This window comes from Onychostruthus taczanowskii, unplaced genomic scaffold (genome assembly GCF_017590055.1).
Source record: "Onychostruthus taczanowskii isolate IOZ18803 unplaced genomic scaffold, ASM1759005v1 scaffold25, whole genome shotgun sequence".
Lineage (NCBI taxonomy): Eukaryota > Metazoa > Chordata > Aves > Passeriformes > Passeridae > Onychostruthus > Onychostruthus taczanowskii.
The window spans coordinates 1300527-1327485 of record NW_024499796.1 but is presented as its reverse complement, the minus strand read 5'-3'; the positions used below and the strand labels follow the sequence as shown (position 1 = coordinate 1327485).

The window sequence follows — 26959 nt, the reverse complement described above, 5'->3', positions numbered from 1 at the left end:
CAAGTAGGTCCGCTTGGCGGAGCGGGGCTCCCATCCCATTCCAGCCCGCCCCAGCCCGGTGGATGGACCCGGTGATGGGTCAGGGATGCTCGGGCCGCGGACACTCGGTGGGCCGGGCCGCGGCCAGGGCTCAGCACCCGCCTGGATCCAGCCCTTGGGGCCCGCAGGACGCTCGGCTGCCTCGCACGGGAGCCCCCGGCCACCAGACTCTTTAAAAATTAACTTATTGCAGCGCTCTCGTCGCCGCGGGGGCTGGCTGTGCTCTCGCTCCCTCCCGAAGGCCCGCGGGCCCGCGGCGCAGCTCGGCGGGAGGCGCCGCGGGGGGACGGGGCCGGAACGCCGCCCGGCGGGCTGAGAGGAGCCGGGAGGAGCCGGGAAGGGTCCCGCAGGGCTGGCCGGGGGAAGAAGCTGTTCCAAGGCGACTCCAGGCCCTTTGCCGGGAGGAGAGAGCCCGGCGCGGTGCCCGCAGAGGGAGGAGGCAGCCGGGGACGGGCTCGGCCCCTCAGACAGGAGACATTAAAGCCGGCCATGGGTCCAGCACCGCGTCCGGAGTTTTTCTGTGAGTCCTTGAGCCTCGGCAGGCAGAGCAGGCACCAGGATGGAGCAGGGGATCCTCTCCTTCCCGGCCCCCAGGAACCCCCTTGGGCACATCCTCAGCAAAGTTGTCCGCGGCTCACCCACCTCTGGCCAGAACTCAGCCCCGGGATCGGGGTTAGCTCCAGCACAGCCCCTGAGGCAGCATCGTCCCCTCTGGGCCCTGGCACGTCCCTCCCTCCTCTGCCCCTGGGAGCCCAGAGCTCCCCGCTTCACCTCCCTGCAGCGAAGGCAGGTGCTCACACAGGCACAGACAGGGTTGATTCTAGGCCGAGGTGGGGAAGGGGTTGTGGTGCCTGCTGGGCCTCAATGGGAGTGGGACGGGACGAACAACAAGTTTCAATCCCCACTCTGGCACCGAAATCCGTGCTGAGGGCTCCTAGGCACAGTGGAGCTGAACCTTTCTGCAACCCCAGAGCAGCTCAGGAGGGACAGGCCTCTGCAAAGCCCTGGAGGTGCCCAAGATTCCCTCCCCTAAAATCTGAGGGGAACCAGGCAAGTGCCCTCTGTGACCATCACAGTTCTTTGTGCTGCAGCTTCTCACACCAACCCAGTCCAGTGGGAGAGCCCAAGGAGCTACAGCACAAAGCAACCTCCTCTCCCTTCCCAGGAGAGAGCTTCAACAACAAAAACAGACAAGAACAGCTTCTAGATCAAATTATTCCCAACTTAAGTCAGAGCAAAGTCAGTTTTCAGGTGACAGATAAAGCCAGACTGAAGTAAAGCCACTGCAAGCAAAAAATCCAGGTTTAATTGCACTTTATTTTCCAAGAAGTGAAATGTAAATCCTTCAGGGTGTCTATCTGTAATGGGGAAGGAGAAGTGGAAGTTGTTAGTATGAGCAATGATCACTCCTGGGACACTGCATGGACAAGTCCAGATGCCACACTAGGGCACTGACCCTCAGAGCAGCACAAGCACCCCCAAAATCCAGTTCCAAACACCCTCCACCATCACCCTAGTGAGCACTGAGTGATGCCCAGGAAGACCCAGCTCAGGTGGCTGTCACAGGCTTTGGTCTCTGCCCCAATTTCAGCTGCATTTGGCAATTTGTGGAACTGAGACTGGGGCACAGGCACCTGCCACACCCCAACAGCAACAGCCAGTGCTCTTTTGGGTGTTTCTTCCCAAGCAATCACCTTTAGGAGGACAGAGATCTAATTCCATTCAGAGACTGTAAAGGCAGGTGTAGAAACTAAACCATAGAATTAGTAGAATTAGTTTAAGTCCTTCCATTTTATGAAGGGTTTATTTATTTTAAAGACTTTTGGGGTGAAGTTGTGTTAGTGCCCACAAATGGAGAATAAAATTGCTGTGAGGGCCCCAGGCTGTTTGCCCAGCTCTGTCCTCACTCCTTTCCCCTCCTGGTCCCCTCAGAGTGCATGGTGACACCCCAGACTGCCCAGCCCAGCCTGGGCCTTGTGTCCCATCCCTCTGTACAGTCTGACTGGTGCTGGGATGGTCACACTTCAACAGCAGCAGAGCCAAAGGCACGGGAGAGGGGCTGGGCTGTGGGGAAGGAGTTCCCAAACACACAGCACATCCCAGAGCTGGGCTGCTGCTCCCACAGGGAAACACAGCCAGCAAAAGCCAGCTCAGCTCTGGGCACAGGAGGAGCTGCCTGTGAGTGTCTGACTAACACACAGCAGGGATTGTGCTCCTTGTACCATCACAGCTACTCAGGCCCTGCTCTACCAGAGCTCCAAGGCCCAGCAGCACCTGTGCCACAGCTCTGAGTCAGTGTCCACCTGAACCACGTCAGCCCCCAGGGCTCCCCAAGCTGCTTGTGCAGAGCCAGGGGTTCACAAGAAACACCTGACTGGGATTCCTGGGGGAACCTCCAGGGGCACATGGCTCAGACACAGTGGGGAGAGGGTGCAGGGTCCCTGGGAGCCACCTAGGGACTGACAAATATTCCAAGGACTTCATCACTGGGGGAGGAGATTTTAGTCTCATTTTTTAACAGGGTGTTGCCACAGCAGGGTCCTGCCAGGCTTGCTCTGCTGAAGCTCTTCGCCAAGTTCCTATTTCCATAAAGTTTGAGATTAATGAATCCGGGGCTCAGGGGAGGGGGACAGCGGGTGGCTCCTGCACTCATCCCAACCCCAGAGTGTTTGGCAGCTCAGAGTGATGGGGCTGAGCACCCACGAGTGCAGGAAGAGCCCCCCACTGCCAGCCCCATCCAGCTGCAGGACACGAGCTGGGAAGTCCCTGACCCTTCCCAATGTCCCATGTGGGCAGCTCATCAAGGGCTCAGAGCACAGGAAGAGGCCATGCCCAGAGGAGAGGGCTCAGCAGCCACATCTTCATCCCAGCCAGTCCAGGTCATCATCGTCATCGTCACCGAAGAGCGGCGCGGGAGGGGGGCGCCCCTTCATGCTCTGCAAGCCACACCAGAGGGAAACTGGTCAGCCCCAGCAGCTTCCTGGCATTTCCTAATCACCACACAAACTGCTCTGGAATCTCTGCCAGCTTTCAGGAGCTGGGAACAAGAAGCCTCATTACCCAAGTTTTTATTTCTCATGTGATGGTTTGCTGTTTAGATTAGGTTTAGATTAGATAGCAGGAAAAAATTCTGGATGGGAAGGAATTGTAAAGCACTGGCACAGACTGCTCAGGGCAGTGTGGAGTCACCGTCCCTGGCAGTGTTCAAAAAGTGGGTGGATGTGGCACTTGAAGACATGGTTCAATGGTGAATGATGCTACATGGATGGCTGGACTTGATGATCTTAAAGGTCTTTTGCAACCCTAAGGATTCTGTGGTTCTATGATTCCAGGAGCTGCTTATGGGCTAAAAGGGACTGGAGAGGGGCCAAACACTAAAACCTTTCAATTAACCTGGCAAGCCCCACTGATTTCATGGCAGCAGGAATCTGTCACTGCTCCCTCAGCCAAGCCAGCCCCTCCCAGCTCAGTCACCAACCCCAGACACTCCTGATTTACACAGGGAATGGATGGGAAGCCCTGAGCTCAGCCAGGCCCCCACTGCCACAGGGAGGATGTTACAGAAAAGCTACAGACCGTGCCTCAATCAGAGCAAACACCCAAATACCAAACACCCAAATACATACCACCTCCTCCTCATCCTCCTCTTCTGAGGGAACTTGAGGCTTCAGTGGTTTAGGAGATGCTGTTTCAAAGAAGTTGTCATCCTCAAAGAGGCTGCAAGGAGACAAAGAACGAGCAGCTGGATCTCAGAGGTTGGGATTTGCTTTTACAAGTTCTGTTACTGAGAGATGGCAAAACCTCTTCACCAAGGGAAAGCTTTGTGGCAAGTGCTGTTCAGCAGTGCAGGGCAATCCTGGGACCTGGCAGGATCACTGCACAGGAACTGCACACTCCCCTGGGAACGTTCTCCACTGCCTCCAGCAGACACGAGGCTGCTCTGGGGCTGCTCCCAGTGGAATGTGCCCTGGGCAGCCTGGTCTGTGCCAGCTCCTGGCTGGTGCCACCCAGTGCCAGCACCATGAAGGGGCTGCAGCCCCCAGCCTGTGCTGTCCTGCAGCAGGGACACACCTGGACCAGCTGCTGTCCCAGCCCCAGCTGACCCTGGCACCCAGCACCATGCCTCACCTGGAATCTGTGTGCCTGGGGCTGGAGCCCAGTTCCTGTGATCCTGGAGCTTCTCCCAGGACAGCTGAGCCTGGCTCTGCTCTGCTGGACGCTGAGGCAGGTTCCTGCTCAGAGCCAGCTTCATCCCACGGCTCTGTGCCACTCCCCTCCTCCCCATTTAAGGGAGGAGGCTCTAAACCTCCCCCAGCCTCCTCTGCCTTCTGCTCCACAGCTGGATGTGCAGGAGGTGGTGCCTCATCCCCATCTCCTGGCTTGGCTCCTGGAACAGAAGGCTCTGCAGCTGCTGCCTGCAAAGGCACTGCAGAGGGATCCTGTTCTGGGTCAGCCTTCCCAATGGGAACACTGTCCAGCCTCTGCTCCAGCCCAGGAACAGGCTGCCCTGCAAGCACAGGCTCCTTCTCAACATCCAGGCTGGAATCAGCTGTGGGAGGGAGATGCTTCTCTTCTTCTGCCATCCTACTGCTCTGTGTCTCCTGCTCCTCTTCAGGAGCTGTGGGCCCAGCAGGGTGAGGAGCAGCCTGGCCTTGCTGCTCGGACTGCAGGGAGCCTCTGCTTGCTTCCCCAGGATCAGCTGGGGGTGCAGTGCTCTGTGCTGGGCTGTGCTGCAGGGGCTCTCTGTGCTCAGTCTTTGCTCCAGGTGATCCCTCCTGTCTCCCTGCTCCTGTGCCAGATTCCTCATTTTCACTGCCATGCTCTGGTTTCTCCTGCTGCCTGCTGAGCAGCTGCAGTGTCACAGTCTGGAAAGGGGAGTAGAGAGAACACAAGTTGCACCCTAAATACAAACCATGGCAGGTCCCTGTAGCACCTCCTCCTACCAGGCTGCTTTGCCACCCACAACAAATTCTCCTTCAGTTATTTCAGTCTCTCAGTACAGATTTGAGGTTTCAGCCCAAGGCTCTCTCTCTCCTCTCACCACTGCCATACCTTGATAGTGTTCATGACAACCCCCAGGACTGTCCTGCCACTGTACATCTCATCCAGCTCAAATTCACCCCGAAGAGACTGAAATACACCATTCATTATCTTCTTTACCTGCAAAACAGCATGACAGGAAACAGAGATACAATTCATCAGCAGGTGAAGCACTGCACTCAACACCAGGCACTTCTCCAAGGGAAGGAACAATAAATCCAAACACACACAGATGGTTTTTCAAATAATCTATTTTCCAAACCAGAAATCCCCACCACATCAGGCCACCTTAACTCAGAACCACTCTATGTGACCCAAATTTATCCCCCCAAAATGAGGCAGGCTGCACAAAGCCAAGGCAGATTGGCACTTCTTTCTTTTTTTTAGTTTTTAAATCTAAACCTCAAACGTAGGGTTTTAACAAGAAATAAAAGTCAGGCAACGAAGTGGGCAGCAGGAAGATGGAGTGAGGCTCTTTACAAGGGATGGAATGATAGGACACAGGGAATGGCTTCCCACTGCCAGAGGGCAGGGCTGGATGGGATACTGGGCAGGAATTGTTCCCTGGGAGGGTGGGCAGGCCCTGGCACAGGGTGCCCAGAGCAGCTGTGGCTGCCCCTGGATCCCTGGCAGTGCCCAAGGCCAGGCTGGACAGGGCTGGCAGCAGCATGGGACAGCGGAAGGTGTCCCTGCCATGGGAGGGGATGGAATTCATGAGCATTAAGGTCTCTTCCAACCCAAACCAGTCTGTGTGACCATGACTCTAGGATAAGATCCCATCCCTTCTTCCTCTGGACAGTTACTACAAGCACAGTTCTCTGTGGAGAAAATTATGTTTTTCCTTCTAGCGTCAGTTCAAAGACAAATAATTCAAGGTAAATCCATTTGCTCAGGAAGGAGAAGTACTGGAGGGTGAAGCTCACTTGCTCAGTGTAGTCTGCAGGGGAAGATCCATCCTGATCCTTCTGCAGGTCTCGGATCCGCTCCTCGTAGCGAGCCCTCAGCACCCCCACGTCTGCCTGCAGGGCTGAGTACTGCCAAGGGAAAGCCACCCTCAGAGCTGCTCCTCACACCACAGCCCCACCTCGAGGGTGACCTGGCAAGGGTTTTAGTGAGGCACTGACTCTCAGTGGGGTTTTAAGCATGTCACAAAAGACTTGGCTGAAAGCAACAGCACCAAAATAAGGACAGCCAAGCCAGCCTTGGAGAGTCACAATTGTGTCATCAGCTCCTCAAGTGCCACCAAGAGTAGGTGGGTGCAGCAACACTGAGATCCCAGTAAGATGAAGGCTGGGTCTCATTATTGGACCTGTTCTGGTTTGCTGGAAACCACATGACATTATCCCTTTCCCACCACATTCTGGAACTCCCATCCTTGTTATTCTGGACTAGCCTGAGGTTGGTGTTCCCTGCACTCCAGTTCCCATCCAGTTGCTGTTATTCCTTTACCTTCTCTTGGATGGGCTCCAGCTCCTCCAAACGCTGCTGAGCCTCAGACAATTTTTGCTCCTCTGCTTTTTTCGAGTGTTTGAGAGCTGTGAGCTGAAACACAAGAAGCAGAGCAGGTGCAGCCCCTGGCAGTGTCACCCACTCCAAACAGCCACTCAGGACAGTGCAGGTAAGTGCAAGTTGAAGCTGTTGCTGCAGTTCAGCACTATCAGCACCTTGGCTCTCCCTCCTCCATAATAAACCCAACCCAACAGAACACCTGCAGATGGCCAAGATCAAGCTCCATAACAGGCAGGAAGTTAGAAAGTCAAGCCCCAGATAGGTGGGAGAAGACTGTTGGTTACAGCTGCTGGTGTTTAGAGCCCATTACAGCAACGAAGAACAGCTCTTTACCTTCTCCTCCAGCTGGGCCACCTGGTGCTGCAGGGAGTCCCTCTGCTCACACAGCTCCTGGCACTGCCGGGCGTGCTGCTCCTTGGCTGAGGCCAGGGCACGCTCACACTTGGCTTCACACTGGGACTCCAGCTCTGCCTGGATCACTGACAGCTGCCCATGGCACAAGAGACACCATCAGGAACACACACACAGACCTGGGTTTGCACAGCAGGTGAAAGGCCAGGGCTGGACACCCACAGACAGAGTGCTGCCACCAGCTCCTACCCACACCTCTCACTTCAGCTCCAGCCACAAACCCCCAGGCTGGCCAGATGATCTGGCTCAGATTTCAGACTTTTTGGCATATTTCTGAACAACTTTTCACTCCTCACAAGTCCCACATTCTTCTCTCTACTACACTCTCAATTTGGTGCCTTTCCTTTCCTCAGTTTGACACCAACCCATGAGTTCAAGCAGGTAATGCTTTCATTCTTTCCCTAGCTGAGTATTTTCACATTATTTCCTAACTGTAGGCTCCCACAAGCTCCCCAGACCTGGAGCAGCAGCTCCCCTGAGTCCCCACCTGCTCTGCTGCTGCCTGGTCAGTCGAGGTCCGGGCCTTTTTCAGGAGCTGCCGGAGCTTGTCCAGCTCCTGCTGGTACGACCTGCGAATTTCCTCCATCTCTTCCTCTGCCTGAGCTCTCTCTGACAGGGATTTTTTCTTCCTCTCTGCAAGATTCTGCAACAGAACATGACACAGAATAGGCCAGGCTGCACCAAGGCAGCTTTTCTCCTTCAGGTAGGAGGAGGTTCTTCAGGCAGGGAACTCCATCACTTGAAATCAAGCTGAGGCTACCTCAGAGGTAAGGAAGGTTGATGCATTACTGGGTAAGACATTAAATAAATTAATTAAAAATAAATTTTCAAATAAGAAAAATAAATAATAATGAATAATTATAAACAAAAATAAATGAACAATAATGAATAAACATAAGCACAAAGGATGCACCAGCCTGCAGATGAGTCGAGATTTACTAAACTTACATATTTAAAAGCAAGAAGCTTTGGTTTTTGGGTTAACCTCCAGTAAACCACTGAAACTGTGTTGCTGGCACTGGACATACCCTTTCTAGAGTCTCCTTTTCCACCCTCAGGTCTGTCAGCTCTTCCTCCAGTGCTGCAATCTTCATATCCAGCTGTTTGCGGCTCTGCTTCTCAGCCTTGAACCTGCTCTGAGTGTCCTGAGAGGCTTCCTGGAGCTCTGCAAACAAAGCCCCACATTTCCCTGTGAGTTTGGGTGCAACTCCCACTGCAGGGAGCACATTTTGGGGCTGATGGGGAGGAATAGAGTCTCCTGCAAAGTGCAGTTAACTCCACTTGTGCCTGCAGTGGGGACTAGAATTTATCAAGAGCAGCCTGTTCCAGTCCTTTGCAACCATTTCTGTGAAGACATTTTCCCCAATATCCAACCTAAATTCCCACTGGCCTAGCCTGAGCCATTCCCTCTCCTCCTGTCCCTGTTCCCTGGGAGCAGAGCCTGATCCCCCTGGCTGTCCCCTCCTGTCAGGAGTGTGCAGAGCCACAAGGTCCCCCCGAGCCTCCTTTGCTCCAGGCTGAGCCCCTTTCCAGCTCCCTCAGCCTCTCCTGGGGCTCCAGCCCATCCATGTCCTTCCCATTATGTGGGGCCACAGCAGTGCCCAGCCCAGAGGAATGAATGAACACCTCAGGTTCATCTCAGCTTCCCATCCACTGGAACATCTCTGGCTGCTCTACAAGATGCTGGACAGAAAAGCCAAGAGATTGTTCTACAAAAGGCAGCCCTTAAGAGGATGATTTTGTTTGTTGAGTCATCCCACTTTGCCTTCAGTGGTGACAAGGATGCACATCCCTCAGATATTTCAGTGCACCCATATCCTTCCATCCCCTGTGACTGATCCTAGGGAAAGCAGGAAGATACCCCAGAAGACAGGAAAAAACTACAACTTATCAAAGAAAAGAGCCATGAAGGAGCTCTCACCTGCCACCTGTGCCTGCAGCTTGTTGAGCTGTGCCTCCTGTCTCTCTGCATCCTGCACAGCACAGGAGAGCTGCTTCCTCAGATCCATCTCCTTCTTCTGGTGGGCAGTGAGCTCCAGCTGCAGCTGGGAAACCTGGGCTGTGGCGGCTGCCAGCTCCTCTGCAACTTTGGCCTGGAGCACAAAATGGAGCAGGGAAAAGGGGGGGAAGGGATGCATGAAGAAGCAGCAGAAGTATTCACTCAGGAAGAGCTGGAAAAGGGCTGGAGACCTTATCAGGGAAAACATCTCCAGAGTGAGGAGGCAACAGTGACTTTTTTGCCATGTCAGTTTTGTCCAGACTGACTAGAAAGCTGCACGAGGCCACAACAACCTCATCACCACATCAGTTCAACCCAGTGAGTTTTCCTGAAAAGGTTTAATACCTTTAGTCCTGGTACCAGTGCCTGGTGACTCTGCTCAGTTTTCAGGCTATGAAAACATCTAATTGAGTAAAAAGCCTGGGCTCCAACGTCTAATTGTCTTCCATAAGTTTACAAATCACTGAAGAGCCACTTAAACACAGGCTGGTCCCAGCCAGGAGAGCACCCTGTCTCCAGAGCACACAGCATGGGGTCACCTTGGCTGCCCATGGGCAAGGCTGGCCTCTCCTAGCACAGCTCTGGGGACCTGTTTAGATTTAGGATTGCTGAGAGTCAGTGATTCACCCAAAACCAGGCACTAGCACAGCTTGTTAGGCAACTTGTAAACCATGTTAGCAGGGGCTCAAGGCATCAAGACAGACACAAAGTCCCGTTCCCAATCTTGTTGAGTGACACACAAACTTCAGAGGATGCTCTGCAAAGACAGAATATGCACAGAGAATCCCTAAACAGCTTCCACACCTCTGCCTATTTTGAGATTCCCAACAGATTTTTCACACTCTTGAAACAGGTAAGGTCAGGAGAACTGGATTTTCTCTCTGCTTTATCTCCCTAACAGAATTCCCTCCACACGAGGACCAACACCTTCTGGCACAGAAGAGCTGTGAGCTAAATTGTTCCAACCATGGTGATGATGAGGATGTGCTGACCTGGAGGGCTGGGACACCACACCACTCATTTTAAAGAGGAGGCAGCATTTCAGAGAGTGGCCAAAACCAGATCTGCTTTCCTCCTGTGCTTCCATAAATGTCCCACTGCTACATTGACTCCTGCCATGCTAAAACCAAACCCCATGGCACAGCTAAAGACATCTAAAGGTTATTTTAAGCCTTGCCTCTGTCTTTAATGGCAAATGAAGAAAACAAAATTAGGAGATCCTGTGGCAGGAAAAAGAAGTTTCTACAGAAGATGCTTCATGTCCACAGCTCAGCTCCAGCCTCCAGGCACCAGGAATCCTGGGTGACCTGTACCTGCTCTGCCAGTGATCCTGTTCTCCCCTGGGGAGTGGAACAAGCAGCAATGTGAGAGAGTTTTTGGAAAGGGCTCCCCAAGAAAGAGGGGGCCAGTGGGGAGACACTGCCAGCTCTAAAGCCCTTTTCCAGTGAGGGATCTGTGCTCATTCAAGCTCTGAGACAATTCTTTTCATGCCAATCAGTTTCTAGTTCAAGAGGAAGCTGGGCTGGCACTTCCTAGGGCACAACCATCTAACACCTACACAGTCAGCAGACACTGCCTCACCTGGTCCCAGCCCCGATCCACTGGCAGCATGTGCTGGGAAGAGAAAGCAGCGACAGGAAACAGGAAGGGTTAAGAACATAACTTGAAAGGCAGAGGCATTCATCAGCAGAAAAGCAAAATGCTTCATAACAGGAGCCTAAGGCATGCCAGAGAAGCCTTCAAATTACTCCAAGGACTGTAAAAGCTTAAACAGAAAAAGGGAGTGAAGCCTGATGTAAAAAGAAAGACACTAAAGGTATCCTTAGGGTATGTCACACTCCAGGGCTGGGAGCAGTCCTGGCTATGACCTGCACTGGAGAGGTGGAGAATTACTTATGGTTCACAAGCCTTCACCTAAAGCTGTGACTTGCTCTGCCAGGGCCAAAGATCCACAACCTAAAGCAGTGAGTAACTAACACCTCAGTGACCCTGGGCACAACCAAATAAATGGTGAGTAAATCTGTGTGTAAACAATGGATAAACAGCTTCCAATCAATCCTCTTCCCTGGGGATTCAGTAACTGCAGTCCCAGGGCAAGCTGGGTTAGACAAAGGAATACCAGCCTTCATATTTACAGTCAATACTCCCACAGAACCAGGGGAAATCTCCCAGTGCCAGGCAGGGCTTTCCTGGTCTGGCCTGAAGCCTGTTCATGTAACATCATCCCTGGGCAGTGATGCTCAGTCAGGGGGGTCCTGCTGAAGATGAGGCCCAAAAGACTCCTGAGGATCTTATACTGCCAAAAGAGGACTCCTCCCCAAGTTGTATTGTACCAGCAGGATGCTGTCCTCACTGAGGAGGGAATTTAATTTATTATTTCAGTCTGACTTATTCCTGGTTAGAATCTCTCACACTCCTACACAGTGTGGGTGTGCAGCCTGGGCTGGGGTGGAAAGGCAGCCCCCTTCCCTGCCTGCTCTCAGCCCTTCCCTGCTCTGCTGTTTGCCACACTTTGGAAAGCTGCACTTCTGGTCAGCTCTAGGTGCACCAAGCTGTGGCTCTCACACAGAGGAAGCATTGTCACCTCACATCTGAACTGGAGAGAGACAGCTCAGCAGGAGAGCACAGAGCAAGACTGGACTTGGTGCAATTTAAGAAGCCAGTGCTTGACAAAGCAGAGCAGGCACCATGCAATGGCAGAGCCAGAGCAGCACTCCTGGGCTAGGCTGGCCTACAGGGATGGTTCAGGGTATGCAGCCATGCATAAATTCATTTCACTGGTTTAAAAGCTATTTCCCAACAGTTCCTGTCATAAAAGCACAACGTGTTACTGGGTGAAACAAACAGCTTCTGATTAGCATTTAAAAAAAAAAGAAAAATCACAAAAGTGCAATGAAGAAACTCCAGTAGGAAATATATTTTTTCTTGTATCTATAATCACTCTATGTCAGTCATATAAAAGGAATAAAACTCTTCTGGAACCATCAGTGCAACTAAATAACTGAAGTATTTCCAACTCAAAACCCCTGTGATACACAATTCCTCAAAACACATTGGCCACATGCCTACACAGTTAACAATAAAACAAGGTAACTGACTCTCCTACAAGGTAACAATATTAAAGTTATGACAGCATGAAATGGTTTTATCTCTGTGATGCTTTGGTTACAAAAGCCATCAAAACCAATTTTTTCTCAAAACAAACTTCAGAACTGCACTTGCCTTCTAAGAAAACTGCCTTGACTAACAAGGCTTCAGCTTGCTTTAATGCAACAACCCTGGCTTTGTTCATGCCACTGTTACCTTCTCCTGCTCTGCATGCAACACTCTTGCCTGCGTGTTCTCATTTGTTGTCTGCAGGGAGTGGTTCCTCTGCTCCATCAGCAGGTTACTCTGCTCCACATACCTGTGAACAGGGAGACTCCGTGGGCATTCTTGGAAACACAGGCCTTGGAGCCAAGGGCTCACACAGAAAAGGTGATATTCCAAAGCACAGCAGCTCTGCTGAACTCATGACAAGTCCCAGACAATTTGACAGGATGTGCTGATCTCAGGGGTGGGAGGGCTGTGCCTGGCACAGCAGAGCTTTTATCAGCTGGGATAAGTGCTTCACCTCTCTGAAAATGTCTGGTGTTCCAAGAGTTTTGGTAACTTGGTAGCAGCTGAACTTCACAAAGGGCACCACATCCCCTACAATTTCTTCACCTCACTAAAAAGCCAGCAAAAATGAAGTAACCCCCAGAAACAGGGCAAGCACACTCAAAGAGAGCATGAGGGATTTTGTCCCCCTTTTAAACATTCATGTTTACTGTAAACCAGAGTTTTGGGGATAAGCCCTGCAGAGAAGGGGTGGGAAGAATCCCACACTTTTAATACCTTAGAAAAAAAATTCAAAATATCAGAATATGGCTGTCTCCTAAGAAACAGCCCTCAGTTATGCCCAAGTGTAAGCTGGAGAGTCTGGAAATGCAATGAGGCTCCCACCCCTTACCTCTGGTTGCGTTCAATCAACTCACTGATCTTCTCATTCTGCTCCTCAATCCGACTGCTCTTCTCAAATATCTCCTGCTTCAGTCTCTCATTCTCCTAAAGCACAGCTCAGCATGAATATTCAGCTTACTCAGATTTGCTTGCAGCAGCTCCTAAACCTTTGTTTTGCACAGAGGCAGGGCAGTGGTGAGGCTCATTCCCCCTTCTGTGGGAGCAGCCCAGGAAGGCACCTGCCACATTTAGCAGCATCCTGGCACAGGACAGTGGCTGCCAAATCACATTCTAGAAAATATTGTGTCTGGTTGACTTTTTACCTACAAACCCCAAGTTTTTAAGGCTGCTGCTTAGAAAGGCTTCAAAGCATAAAATTAAATGGTGAATAGCAGAAGCAGGTTGTTTCTACAAAGTGGTACTTCAGCTGTGAAATTGCTCTGCTGGAGACTGGGGGTTAAATCCATAATGGCTTGGGAAGCTGAACTTCTCCCACATGAACCTTTAGTCAAAGCCCATTAAATACCCACAACCCTGACTCAGAAAATACCCAAACCCCAAAATGCTGAGAAGAGCTTTTTGGAGGGGGAAAGAGGGATGGAAATCATTCTAAGTCTCATCCTCATTCTGACCACACAAAACCAGATGCCATAGGTGGCTGGACATTTGCTCTCATTAGGGATAATGAGAGCCCCAACTCCTGATGGCAGTGAAAGCAGCTGGCCATGCTCACCTGGATGATGCGCTGGATGTTGCTCATGATCATGGAGGCTTCCATAGTGACAGAGGAGATGCCAGGCAGCAAGGAGCTGTTAGCAGTGCTTTGCTTCTTCAGTTCCTCCACCTGCAGGGAGAAACCATTCTTAAGCCATGTGAAATGAATTTATGGGTACAGGTGAGAGTCAGACACGTGCAAAGAGGCATTTTACTGCTCCATCTGCTCAGCTGCAGGGAACAGACACCAAATCAAGTGTGACACCTCCCAGAGGGCAGGGAATCCTCCAAACAATGCATCACATGATATTCAAGACAGTAAGACAGCACCTTTCCCCAGGCCTAAGCTTTGTTTTTGCAGAGCAGCTGAACTGTTACCACTTGAAGGTGATATAATTGTGATAATATTGGAATTTTACTCATTTACTGTATCACTTAATGCAGGCATTTAAATAGAGCCAACTGCTCTCAGCACACCTGGAGAGCAGAAATGTCCTGGGCAGCCAGGTGATCCATTTTACCCTTACCTTGGCAGCCAGGTGATCCATTTTACCCTTACCTTGGCAGCCAGGTGATCCATTTTACCCTTACCTTGGCAGCCAGGTGATCCATTTTATCCACAACTTTGCTCACAGCCAGTCGTATTTCCGTGTTGTGCTGCCGAGCTTCTGTCATCAAAAAGGAAGTGACATCTCCAGGAGCTTGGAGGGAAAGAGAGAGAGATTTATGTAAGGGGAAATACCTACACAGAGACACAGCAAAAGCTGGGTAGCATGAAGCCTGCCACAGCAAAGCCCAGAAGTGAAACGGACATGGTATTTGGAAAATGAATAATGTAGGTATTTCCCAAATAACCTCAACAGGAAAGTCTGAGTACAAGAAATTCTTGAGCCATGTGAGAGCTCAGCTCAACAAGAGCAAAGCCCCCAGACACACCAGAGGTACAACCAAAGCAGAGGCACAGTCAAACCACAGCAGTGAAGGTCAGCTTCTGAAACTGCACTGCAAAAACAGGCTCCAAGAAAGGCTCAGCTACACTCAAGATTCCACCAACTGGGATGCCTTAATGGTTCTTTGAATGCCTTTGGTCCTTCCTGGGTTTTGCCTTTTACAGTTCAATTCTTTCCTGGCTGGTAGTTTTAACTATAATTGGAAGCACCAGCTACCAAATTCCTTTAGTAATACCCAGTCTTAGGAAGACACAGAAATTCCAGCCCCTTTCACACTGCACAAAGCTCTTTAAGGTAAGAGATGGGTATTTCTTGGGAAGTGTTTGCCCCTATTTGGTACTGAAAAATAAGGATTTGTGAAACAGCACAGTGGTACCACAGCCATAAATCATCATCCCCAACTGTTTACTGCAGGTGTTGCAGCCCTCTGAGAAGCAGGTACCTTTTAAAGCATACCTTGGTAAGGAGCAGGATACATCTGACCCACAGGCTGGAGTTGAGAGGCAGATGCAGCAGTCTGGGGGTAAGCAAATGCCACTCCTGGATATGCCTTGCAGGACAAGTTCAATAGGTTAGAATGTGTTTTGCTGTTTCCCCATGTCCTCACAGTTTCATATTTTTTGAAGCCCAAGAGCAAGGATGATGTTTGGAAAGAAAAAAATCCAAGAATTAAGGAGTTGGAAAGTCAAAATGCAAACAGTCATTGTGAAAGGAAAATAATACTCTTCATTTGAGGATTAGTTAGTTCCCACCTTCACTCAAATTTCAGCAAAACTTTGTCAGCTACATTTGTGAGAATCAGATCAGCACGTGAGCAGCTCCTTCTGATGTTAATTTGAACACAAGGTTATTTCCTAAAAAGGGCTCAAAAAGCACAACACAACTTGATTGCAACTTTACTGCTCATTGCTGAGGAACTTGGAAGTTTTTGTTATATCCACTACAAAACCAGGCATTAAAGCCTGGTTCAAGCTCAGTTTGAGAACCCATCATAAACAGAAAATTACCCCTTTTTGAATAAATTTTAAGAGGCATGTGATGAAAACCTGAGAAGGTCAAAGAGTCACAGGAAGCAGACTGGAATTCTCACCCTTATTTTAAAGTCCTTGCTCACATCAATGGAGAAGACTCGGGAGAAAGGACAGAAGTGCCAATATTCTCCTTGATTTCATTTTGGTACCTGAAAACCCTGTGCTCCTCCAGGCAGAGCTGAATGGGGCTGCATCGTTGCAGGAATTAAAGCAGCAGAAGATACTGAAGGTGCAGCACCAGATGCTTGAGGTACTGAAAAGGAAGAAATAAAGTCAGCATACTGTAAAGCAGCTCAAAAGAACTTAACTCACCTAGTGTGAAATGGCAAAAAAAACCCACCAACAACCAAACCACTAAACAGACAAAGTTTAACAAAAGCCTGTCTGCAACCTTGTGAAAATTAAATCCAGTCAAGCAAGCAATAATAGGTCAAGAAAAGAGCAACCTTTCAAGGAAAACCCACTTCTAGCTCCACTTAAACAACCTCTTTTCATTCAGAGACAGCTCTGAAGTTCACTGACACGAAGTGTGACTCAGACTGCCTCTGAAGGCTGCTCAGCTGACCAGCAGCTGATGTGACCATTCCATCATGGGAAGGCACATCCAACCTTGCAGAGCTGCCAGCCCATGCTGCCCTTCACTTGGATTTCCATCATTCCTAAAAGTACTGTTCACTCAGAAAGGACCTGTAACATTCCATTTACTCATCCCATGGCCTGCAAATCTCAGTGCCCAGTGACAGGACAGCTCAGGCATGGTGGCTGCTGTTCCTCAAGCACAAGACCACAATGAAGAAACACTTCAAGGACTGTCTTGTGCTCCCATGGATTAGTGTCTCGTGGATCAGCAAGCCTTATCAGAAGCTTTCAGCTCACATTTCAGCTACTGGAAGGAATCCTCTGTTCCCCCAGCCCTCCTGGAGTGGAAAAAGAGTGCAGCAGCTCCCCAGCACATTACCTTGTGTGGACACTGTGGGCAGCACTGCCTGAGCTGGCTGGGAGGGTCTGGTTGAAGCCACTGGCTGGGTTGTCCCTCTCAGAGTATTGGGATCCTAAAAACATTTCTGCATGTTACAAGAAACACCAAAGAACAAGGCAACAGCCTGAGCCAAGGTCACTTGAGACAAGGTGTTACCCCAGGAACCCAAGTGGAACCTTTCTGTCACAGAACCAGAGCAGATTTCCCTGGACAAGGGCAGAGCCACTGCTACAGATCCCACTTATAAGCAACCCCCAGTGTAGGAAAAGCAGTGAAAGAGTCACCCTGCTGTGACTGGTACCTCTATTTCTGAGTCACTGGAGTCCAGCTGGCTCCCTGCTGTCCCAGCAAGGAAAGGCAGCATGGGCTGTCCCATTTTGGCCATCCGAGAAATCAGCTTTGCCTTTGCTACATCTGGGTTCTAAAAGAAACATTTAGTTACTCTCCCTTTGTCTCAGCCCAGGCTTTTGGGGTATTACGAACACTTCTAAACCTCTAACTGAATTTTGACTCCATTTTTCAATGACAGTGTGAAAATCTACTCTTCAAGCACACAAGGTAGCACCAGGATTGTTCATCTGGCTTGTTTATATATCCTCTTTCTGGGATGACAGTTCTGTCACTACAGAGGAAAATCTATCCCTGCACAGAACACCAACAAGAAAATGTGTGAGTTCAGGAAGATGCTTTAGCAGCTTTTTCTGTCTGAAGGCACAAAGTCTTCTTATGCAGCTCCATAAACTTATCCTCAATGTCCCAATTCCTTTGTTACCTATTTTAAATTTGTCCATTTATCTCAAAAGACAACCAGTCTTGTGAACATCCACATGGTCAAAGTCACCTTGCTTTTAAGAGTAGGGACTGGGGTTCCTCAGGTGCTGGTAACCACAGAATCATTAAGGTTGGAAAAGACCTTTAAGGTCATGGAGTCCAACCATTAATCATCAAGTCCAACCATTAATTCCTACACAAACAAGGCCCTAAGCTGCTGCAAGACAAACATTCCAGGGTCTTGCATGATGCTCACTTTATCTTCAGCAGTACCCAGTGCTTAAAGTGCAAATAAACTTCTCTAGTCAGGCTTCAAGTTAGGAAAAGGCAGCACTTACTGCGAGCTGCTCACTGATGGAGTTGGACTTGGCCCGGACAGCTGGCTCCCTGCAAAGCCAAACAGGAGAGGAGATGAGCCAGGAGCAACTCAGGAGCCAAACTCTGGATTTATAAATACCGTAAAATACACCTCTCCCTAGGAAAGCTGTTTTCCCACATCATGAGCATTTCTTTTGGCCTACCCTTCTGGAACATTCTTTGCAGTGTTAGCTGTAGATATGCTCAGGACACCACTGTGGCCCATTCATTACAGAAAGATAATTTTGTTTGCTTTAATAACCAAGTTCTGGTATAAATAATTTTAACCAAGCCAAATAAACTACTTATGGCAACAAGAGCAGCACTTACTTGGACTCCCTAAAAAGGGTGACCCATTTAAGGAAGAGAACATAGAATTGTTGAGGTTGGAAAATACATCTAAGGTTGAATCACCAACCACTAACCCAGCCCCAGCACGTTCAGCACTAAACCCCATCCCCAGGTGCCACATTTGCATTCTCTGAACACCTCCAGGGATGATAACTCCACCCTGGGCAGCCTGTGCCAATGCCTGACCATTCTATCAGTGGAGGTTTTCCTAACATGCAGCATACCTCTCCTGGAGTAACTTAAGAGGTGATTTCCTCTCCTCAGTCACTTACTACCTGGGAAAAGAAACCAACCCCACCTGGCTACACCCTCTTCAGGGAGTTGTGGAGACTGAGAAGATCCACACTGATGCCAATGATGCCAGCTGAGATGAGACAGCTGTTAGAGCAGCACCCACACAGCTCAATCCCTGGAGCAACTGGATCTCAGGAATGCTGGAATGACTTCCTTCACTGGAGCCCATTCCAACTGCTTAAGTCTGGAAGTCAGCACTCAAGCAGAAAATTTCAGCAAGTCCTGTTAGCAAGCACTGCTTTGCCACACGGAGGGCACTGAGCTGGCACAGAGGCCCCACATTTGCCAAATGAGGTGTTAGTGCAGCACTGTACTAACACAGAAAGCTGCTCAGGCCATGCTGCCTCTTACCCAGGCTTTGGAGGGATGGTGGAGGGAGGCACTAAACCCGAGTCTGAGGAGAAGCCATCTGAGCTGGGAACTGGAGAAGGTGCAGGGGAATCCCTTGAACTGACACTCAGCCCATCTGAACCAGAGCACTCCTTTGCCAGCTTCACCTTAAAAAGCATGAAGCAAAAAAAGAGATGTTTTTCTGAGTTCCTGTAAAAACTGTCATCAATTTATTTGTGATGCCACTGCCTGTGGAGATGCTGCACTTCAAGGAAAAGCAGCCAATTGATTCAGAGCTGGAGAAGCTGAGTCTTTACATCCTCTCATTCCTCCCACAGTAATTTGTTTTCCCAAGTGACTCACAAATAAGACAGCTAAAAGACCCCAAGACAGTTACAACGGACAAACAGCCTTGAGGGATTTTCTGGGTTTAGGGCTCTGTTTTGGGTTTGTTTGTTTGAATTAAAGATACACATCTTGCTGAGGTTTCTAACAGTTTCTGAGCTGCAGTTCTCACACCAACAGCAGGTTCCCCCCTTGCAGTCACAAAGCAGATGGAAACCAAACATTTGGCAGAGACACTCACCCGCCTGACCTCCACCTCAAACACCAGAGTGGAGTCTGGAGGGACACGAGCAGCCACGCCCTGAGCCCCGTAGGCCCAGGCTGGAGGAATGATGAGGAACCTCCGCCCTCCTTTCTTCATGCCCAGCATTCCTTCCTCCCAGCCCTTTGGTGTGCACAGGCAACAGAAGAGAAAGCAACAGTTGGATCATTATTTACCCCAATTAAGACAACTTTAGGCAAAGGTTCCAAAACACACATAGAGAGATTCTTGCAAAATCCTCTCTATTTTCAATGTGCAGCACTAAACCTTGGTCTTGCCACAAATCTTGACAGTCAGTTGTAAATCCCAGTGTTAACTTAAGAAGAAAGATGCAGCTCCACCACACAGTGGCAAACTCACTCAGCATTCTGGGGGAGAACTGGACGCCAAAGAGATCTGAATTGCTCTGGTTAGATTTACAAAGCAACCAAAGAATATAGTTGTAATGAGGGACATGAAGTCAGAGCAATGCAGACTGCCCAAGGGATGCCAGCACTGAACAAGATTGCTCTAACAGCCAGGCAAAATTAGTAAGATACAGCATAAAACAAAGTAGACAAATAGCACATCTTCAATAAAAGACAACTTGTAATAGGTCATACTTGAATTATACAGGTCATACATTAATTACTCAGGTCATGGAAGCAACCTGAACAACTCAGGTCATGGAAGCAACCTGAAGCATCTCTGACTGATCAAACCCTGATTTTATGGGATAACAAGGAAGTAACAAAATAACTGGATGAAAAATTGTTTCCTTTAAAAACAAGTCTCCCCAAGAACAAGGGAATGGATGAAGTGACTTCCAGAAAAATAAAGATAATAAAACCCCAGGTCCTGAAAACAGGAAATTTCCTTTTTTACCAAAGAGGACAAATCCTGTCTAACACTGATGTTGAAAAGGAGACTGGGCTCTATTGTGCAAAGCTTCAGTGAGTCACTGTCAGAGTGTTTGCTAATAAATGAAACAGAAATAGCAAGTATGAATCCTGAACAAGATGTGCAGTAATTCAAAGCTCTGAGACTTCAATTATTGTAATGAAAGTGCCAGAAGCTGTACCTTGATGACCTTTCCAGACCCCAGCTTCAGCCGCAGCAGCTTGTCTTTGTTAACATTAGAGTCAAACACCTGGAGAGTTGAACAAGAACACAAAATACAGGGATTTCCCAACTGTTTCAAGATTCTGAACACTGCTTTATTCCATAAACTCCTAGAACCTCTGGTTAAATGCCATTTCCAAAATTAATTCTCAGCCATAAGACAGAGCTTTAGTCCATTTCCTGAAGTACAATTTCATGAAGTGAATGATAACTGGAGACTCAGACTTCAGACCTGCTTAAGGACAGGACTGGGTCAAGCAAAACAACATTTAATATTCATGTGTGAGAGTGCCCACAGAAAGTTAAAAGCATTTCAATCACCTCCTCCTGGACAGTAACAGAATAATAGAAACATTAAGGTTGGAAAAGCCTTCTAAGATTGCCAAGTCCAACCATTCCCCCAGCACTGCCCTGCTGGTTTCATGAGACATGGTTTGGGGTTTCACCACCAAACCATGTCTCAAGCACCACATCCAGCTGGTTTTTGAACACTTCCAGGGATGTGACTCCACTGCTGCCCCAGGCAGCCTGTGCCAATACTCAACCCTTTCCTTTCCTTGAGGAATTTTTTTCGTAACATGCCAGAATCCCTTGATATTCTATAGGCAATACAGATGACCCCACTTACAGTGCCACAAATGCCCAAAGTACACTTTAACATCAACACCAGTACTATGCTGGATGAGCAGGTTCCTCCCAGGGACTGTCCCACTCAGCATTAGGAGGTGGCAGAGGTGTCTTTACCTGTCCAAGCCCGTTGTTCTGGAACAGCCATCCTGTATAGGCAACCTCCAGGGAATCTCCTCCTTCCACCCCCTGCCCTTCTCCCAGGAGGAGATCCTGGCAGAGGACAGAGTCCAGTGCTGGAGAGCTGTTGCATTTGGCAATGCACACCTGCAGAGGGAAAGCCTGGCAATGTCTCTGGCCTTTAATGGACAGGTCCCACTCATGAATCTGATGCATTCCTTGCTGTTCTGATCAAGCCCATACTAGAAATGCACTCCCAGGGCATTCCACATCTCCTTGTGCTGAATGCTGCTGATTAAACACCCTCTGCTCTACAGAACCATTGATATGCAGCACTTGGGAATCTTGAAAAGCAACAGGCTCCCTGCCTCAAAGAGATTTGTTTTAATGAACAAAACTCAGGGCAGGCTCCTCTCAGACGTGTCTCCATCACAGTTATGCACACACTCAAGGCTGAACTCCAATGAAAACAAAACTTGATTTGTCCCTGCTGTAAACCAGCCACCAGAAGTGCCTGGCCCAGAGGGGAGCAGTTACCTGCTTACTGAAATCCACTGCTGCCTTTTCTGACTCAAACATGATGGACCAGTTCTGCCTCTGATCATCATAGAACGTGCTGTAATTGTTGGGCTGAACCTGTGGGAGAGGAAATCACTTCTATCTTAGACATTAAATGAACTAAAAACCCACATCCAAAAGAAGCTTAAAATAAGAGCTACTGAGATCAAGCAGGAAGAACCCTGCTGTTCTACTGCCCAAGTTCAAAATTAGCCTTTATTTACCTGCTCATTATCATGGAAGAATTATTATAACTCGAATAGGTGAGCAAATATTAAGTTCTTCCTACATGCTGCAGTTCACACAGGAAGCTGAAACCTTTCAGAAACTTCCTTGAAGCCTAGTTCTTTAACATATACTGAGAATTTTTAAGTGAAAGCAATTTACATTACACAGTTTATTGTAATTAGGCTTCCAGAATCAGTTGGAGAAATCACTTCTTCCTCACTTCTAAACCCATGTCATCAGAAGTGACTATAAAACCCATTAATTTTTCAAGAATGTGCTTATAAAAAACCAGAGAGCAAGGTCTAAGCTGAGAGAGAAATTTCATTGCTTTGGAGTGAAATTTCTCTCTCATACAAAGAAATTGATGCCATCGGATGACAAGCTAAGAACAGTAAACCAACACATCAATTTTCTGTAAAACTGGCAGAAATCAACTTCCTGAGAGATTCCATTTTAGAGCTCACAATGCTCCAGATTGTTCTGAACAGCAGAAAATGCTGAGTGTAAATTTTCTGAGAGAAAACATTTCCTTGCTGTCATTTCCTTCTGCTTACTCAGTTGTACTCTCTCAGACACCTAACTAGAAATTCTCAGCAAAAGGAATTTTGCTGGTTTTATCCACTACAGGGCTGCAAATCCCAAACAGCTCTGTGAGCACAGGTAATAATTTACCTCCTACAGGAGCCCTGGTTTGGAAATCCTGAGGAGGTGCTCAGCCAAAGGGAGCTGTCACAGCCTCTTGTGCAATACATGAGGAGGACAGTCCCACTGGGACACCTCCTGCTCTGTCACTCAGATGTTTGATCTCAAAGGTTATAAACCAAGGCTTAAGGAAGAATTTTAGGGCCAACCTTGTGGTTTTTGTGATCAAAAAAGGCTTTTCCAAGGCAGAGTCTCACCGTGAGCACGAAGCCTGGGTGGATCCTTGCAGAGGTGATCTGTTGCTGCTGGCTGATGTAAAGGAGGATCCTGTACTGGATTCCACAAGGAATTAGACAAGGAAAAAGAACAAAAACAGGAACTCAAAACGTCTTCATTTCTAAGGTGCTTTGTCACATGCAGAGCCTAAGGCTCAGTATTTGTCAAATATACCACATCAAAAATACTTAACAGTTTTGTGACACTTATTAAAACTGGTTTATTCTCAAGGGTTTTATTTAGCTGCAGCAACCAAGCAAGTGAAACTCATTGTTTTATAATAAACAACATGCTTTAACTAATTCCACATTTTTCACAGTTACAGTGGAAAAAGATGGTGCACTAACCCTTCCAGATAGAGAACTCAGCACACATGGCATCAAACCATCAGAGAGTCATTTAGGTTGGAAGAGACTGAATGATCCAAGATCACTCCCCCAGCACTACCAAGGTCACCACTGACCCATGTCCCCAGGTGCCACATCCACATGGCTTTTAAACCCCTCCAGGGATGGGGACTCCAGCACTGTCCTGGGCAGCCTGTGCCAGGCCCTGATCACCCTTTTGGGAAAGACATTTTCCCTGAAGAGGTCTGTGTGTGAAATCTTTGCATCAACCTATTGACACAACACACTGAGTTGGAGGGAGTTTTCCAAGTACTAAACAACACAGATATGAGATTTATTGACATATTTGGCTCTACTAAACATAATCTATTATGGAGATGTTTTCCTTTGTGCACCTGCAGTGGGCACAGCTCAGTGGTGAACTGGGAGTGAGCCAGTGACTGCTCCCAGCTGGATGTGCTATCACACAGGCAGCCTGCACTCAGCTCCCTGTCCTCCCCAGCTCCTCCAGAACAACACAGCTCAACATCTCCCAGATCACTGACTCAGGAATTTAGTTACCAAACTAAGATTTATTTTGTTCTTGCCAAAGCAGAAGCAACTTAGTGAGACATGAATGAGAACTTGGGGGATATGAAACATCACAAATACCAATAACAGGGAGGGGTGAGAGTTTTCAAAGTAGCCTTCAAACACACAAATTTACTGGGCACCTCAGTTCTGTGCTCTTCAAGGAACACTTGGGAAGGAAAGATGTTTCTGATACCAAAAGAACAAAACTTAAGCAAAGCATCTCTGTACTGCTGGACAGAATTTTCCTTCATATCCATTTCCACATGCACGAATATGTGATCCAGTTGTCAAAGACATTCTGAATAAATACCAAAATGACTTCCAGGAACACTGCAAACTATTTCAGGCACAAGTTGTAAGAGATGTTACAAACTCACAGACTGCAGGAAAGAAAGATGTCACCAAGGTGGATGGCTGAGCCCCAGGAAAACCCAGGAGGCAGAAAGGCAGCAGGAGAACAAGATCAAAAGCAAAATACCTGGAGAGCTCACAAAAACACCATCTCATAGCAGTGAGCCCTCAGCATGGCAGATTTAGGGAAGGAAGTGCCTCTCACCTCTTTGGTGGCGTGGTTCCCCACTACAGCTGCTCCATACTTGCCTTGCTTCAAGTACTGCCCATTTGTACTGGAAGATAAGGGAGACATTCAGCTGCACAATTATCCCTAACTCAGAATTCTTGAGAGTTCAGATCCCTTTTCCCAGGTATAAAATGTCAGGCAGCCTTGCTTAGCTTAGGGACATTCCTGCTTGCCCACAGGTAAGAGCACACATTGTGGAGTGAGATGAAAACTGCTCTCACAGATCCAGGGCAGAAACATTTCTCCATGATGGGAGCATCAAACAGTTTTAGTGCTGTCACTCTGCTCATGTCTCAATTCTCAAGTGCACAAACCACAAGCATCTGAGAGAGCCTCCTGAAGCAGTGCACACCTGAGCCCAGCAGGCAGGACACAGCTCCCAGCCACAGCCAAACCCACAGCTTGCTCTTTATCTCACAGCTGCCTCACCCAGAGCTGCAGTGCAGCAACTGAAACTGTTCTTGAGCAGAAACTTCCACTGCCTTGCATGTTCCCCCCATGCAGACATGTCTGAAAATAAGTCTCTTCCCATTTATCAGGAATATCTCCCCTGGGATTAGGGACACAGGCTGCAGCAGGAGTCACTTACTATCGATAGGCGAGCACCGCCGTGGCCACCAGCACCGAGGGGGCTCCTGAGGCCACCGGGGCCTTCTGGGGCTGCCCTGTGGGGACAGAGACCAGGGACAGCTCTCAGAGGCACAGGACTGGCTGGGGACACCACCACGACATGCTCCTTCCCACAGGGAGAAACAACTCCAGTGGGAAATCACAAAGAAGCAAAGACCAGATTTCCAAAGTCACCCAAGGCCAGCTGAAAATCCAGGTGTAGGAGGGCACTGGAGGAAAACAGCCCTGAGGAAAGCTCAGGGAATTATTTGCTCTGCTGCTCTTCACAAGGGCCCTTGTTCCCCCCACACACGTGCTGCTGAGTGTGTTCCCCATGCTCAAGCCCAGTTACTCACCAGCTGCTGTCTGACCCTTCTTGGGCTGCTTTGGTGCAGTGAACTGGAAGAATTCATTTCCCTGGCTTGAGACTGTTTGATCCAAGCCAAAGAGAGAGGCTAATCTGGCTCTAGAAAGGGAAATAAAACCATTTAACCTTATTTAACACGGGCATTATACATAATGAGCACCCTTAACTAGAAGTTCTACTAAATGCAGTGTTTACCATCAGTTTGGAAGTAAACAAAGGGCTGCAGGTTAAGTTGCTTTATGCTAACTAACCATTTAATTTTGAATAGGCAGAACTTGTAGATGAAGAGGTTGAGAAAGTGGTACAATTGTGTTTCATTTCCTCAAAAATCGACTGAAGGTGTAAGAACTGAAACTACACAAAAAAAGAAGTTACTTTGAAGCAACGACTAGAACTAGCTTGACATAAAATAGCTGATTCTTACAATACCCAAAATAATATGGGACAAAGAAACCACCATTCAGCTCCTGGAGTATTTAGTATTTAAATGTCCACGAAACACATTCTCCCATTAAGTTTTAAAACGGCAGAAGCTCTCCCAGCTATGGGCAGAGGGTTTAATGCTGGAGGTTATTCCTTCAGGATACATTGTTTGCAACTTCACTGCTTCAAGGCCAGTTCCGCTCGACCTATTCCTGATATCACGGGGCAGGGGAATAATTCAACCAAAGGATGACACCACTGCCAGTGAACCTCCTTTAAAAAAGAACTAAATTTTCTATAAAGAGAGAGGATTGGTTTATAAGAGAAGCTCCTGGAAGGGGGCGGGAAGTGGAAGTGCAGCTCTGGGAGCGGCACCACGTCAGCGACACAAAACCCTGGACACGCAGCACAGGGATCCAAGGGGATCGCGGGGGGCAGCCTGGGAGGAGCCAGCGCCAGGGGAACGGCCCGAGCGGCCCTGGCGGACTTCCCACCGCTCTTACTCAAGTGGAAACACCGAGTTCTCTGCCCCGGCGAGCCCGGAGCGGCTCCGCCTCCCCCGGCGGGAGGGGTCCCGAGCACAGCGGGCTCTAAACCCAGACCCTGCCCCGGGCACCGCTCCGAGCCCCGCCGGCAGCCGGACCCTTCCGGGGCTGCCCGTCCAGCGCTGCCGCAGCGGGACCGGAGCGGAGCACAGCCCCGGCCGCGGGGGCGGCCTGCCCGCCCCTCACCGCCGCGGGGCCTTCACCGGGACCGGGGCCACGGCCCCGCGGCCTGCCCGGGCCGCCGCGCCCACCCGGCGGCAGGGAGGGGGTTCCGCCGCGGCCCCGGCGCTCACCCGCTGGCCGGGGACAGGAAATCGGCGTCGTCCTCCTCCGCCGCCGCGAACATGGCCAGCGACCGCCGGAGCGGGGACGGGCGGGCGGCGGCGGCGCTTTACGGCCGGCGGCACCGGCACGGGCGGGGGCGGGGCTTCAGCGCGACGTCACAGGGGGCGGGGCCTCAGTGGCACGGCGGAGGCTGTGAGGGAGGCGTGGCTTAACTGCACAGAGGGGAGGGGCTTGCGGGAACGTCATTGGCGGAACCATCATGGATACGTCAAAGGAGGCGGGGCTTAGCGGGCGTGGGGGAGGGCGGGAACTTGG

General features: G+C 49.4%; 1 protein-coding gene across 3 annotated transcripts; it reads right to left on the bottom strand.

Moving 5' to 3' along the window:
• Positions 1–1336: 1336 nt before the first annotated feature.
• Positions 1337–26804, bottom strand: FKBP15 (FKBP prolyl isomerase family member 15). 3 transcript variants are annotated; one of them, XM_041406658.1, is made up of 29 exons: positions 26653–26804; positions 25381–25490; positions 25005–25080; positions 24392–24461; positions 22897–22971; positions 21749–21847; positions 21209–21358; positions 20424–20492; positions 19343–19486; positions 18778–18923; positions 17763–17811; positions 16955–17074; positions 16633–16726; positions 15824–15927; positions 15100–15193; positions 14285–14394; positions 13713–13823; positions 12990–13084; positions 12302–12404; positions 8921–9092; positions 8028–8164; positions 7487–7642; positions 6922–7074; positions 6529–6621; positions 6003–6113; positions 5092–5199; positions 4168–4904; positions 3666–3756; positions 1337–2975 (listed from the first exon to the last, which is right to left on the bottom strand). In XM_041406658.1, the coding sequence occupies exons 1-29, from the start codon at positions 26703–26705 to the stop codon at positions 2901–2903; spliced, it is 3705 nt and encodes a 1234-aa protein (XP_041262592.1). In that variant the 5' UTR covers positions 26706–26804; the 3' UTR covers positions 1337–2900. The 3 variants fall into 3 exon arrangements, with proteins under 3 accessions (XP_041262592.1, XP_041262593.1, XP_041262594.1); XM_041406659.1 differs by lacking the exon at positions 25005–25080 and having other exon boundaries at positions 26653–26682; XM_041406660.1 differs by lacking the exon at positions 25005–25080 and having other exon boundaries at positions 22897–22966; positions 26653–26682.
• Positions 26805–26959: the final 155 nt, after the last annotated feature.

Excerpts from the sequence above, each read along its gene's own strand:
- FKBP15 (XM_041406658.1), bottom strand. The coding sequence starts at position 26,705 with ATGTTCGCGGCGGCGGAGGAGGACGACGCCGATTTCCTGTCCCCGGCC. Across the intron at positions 17,812-18,777 it reads ACCATCCCTCCAAAGCCTGG|GGAGCCAGCTGTCCGGGCCA; the intron begins GTAAGAGGCAGC and ends TTGGCTTTGCAG. Across the intron at positions 4,905-5,091 it reads TTGTCATGAACACTATCAAG|ACTGTGACACTGCAGCTGCT; the intron begins GTATGGCAGTGG and ends TCCCCTTTCCAG.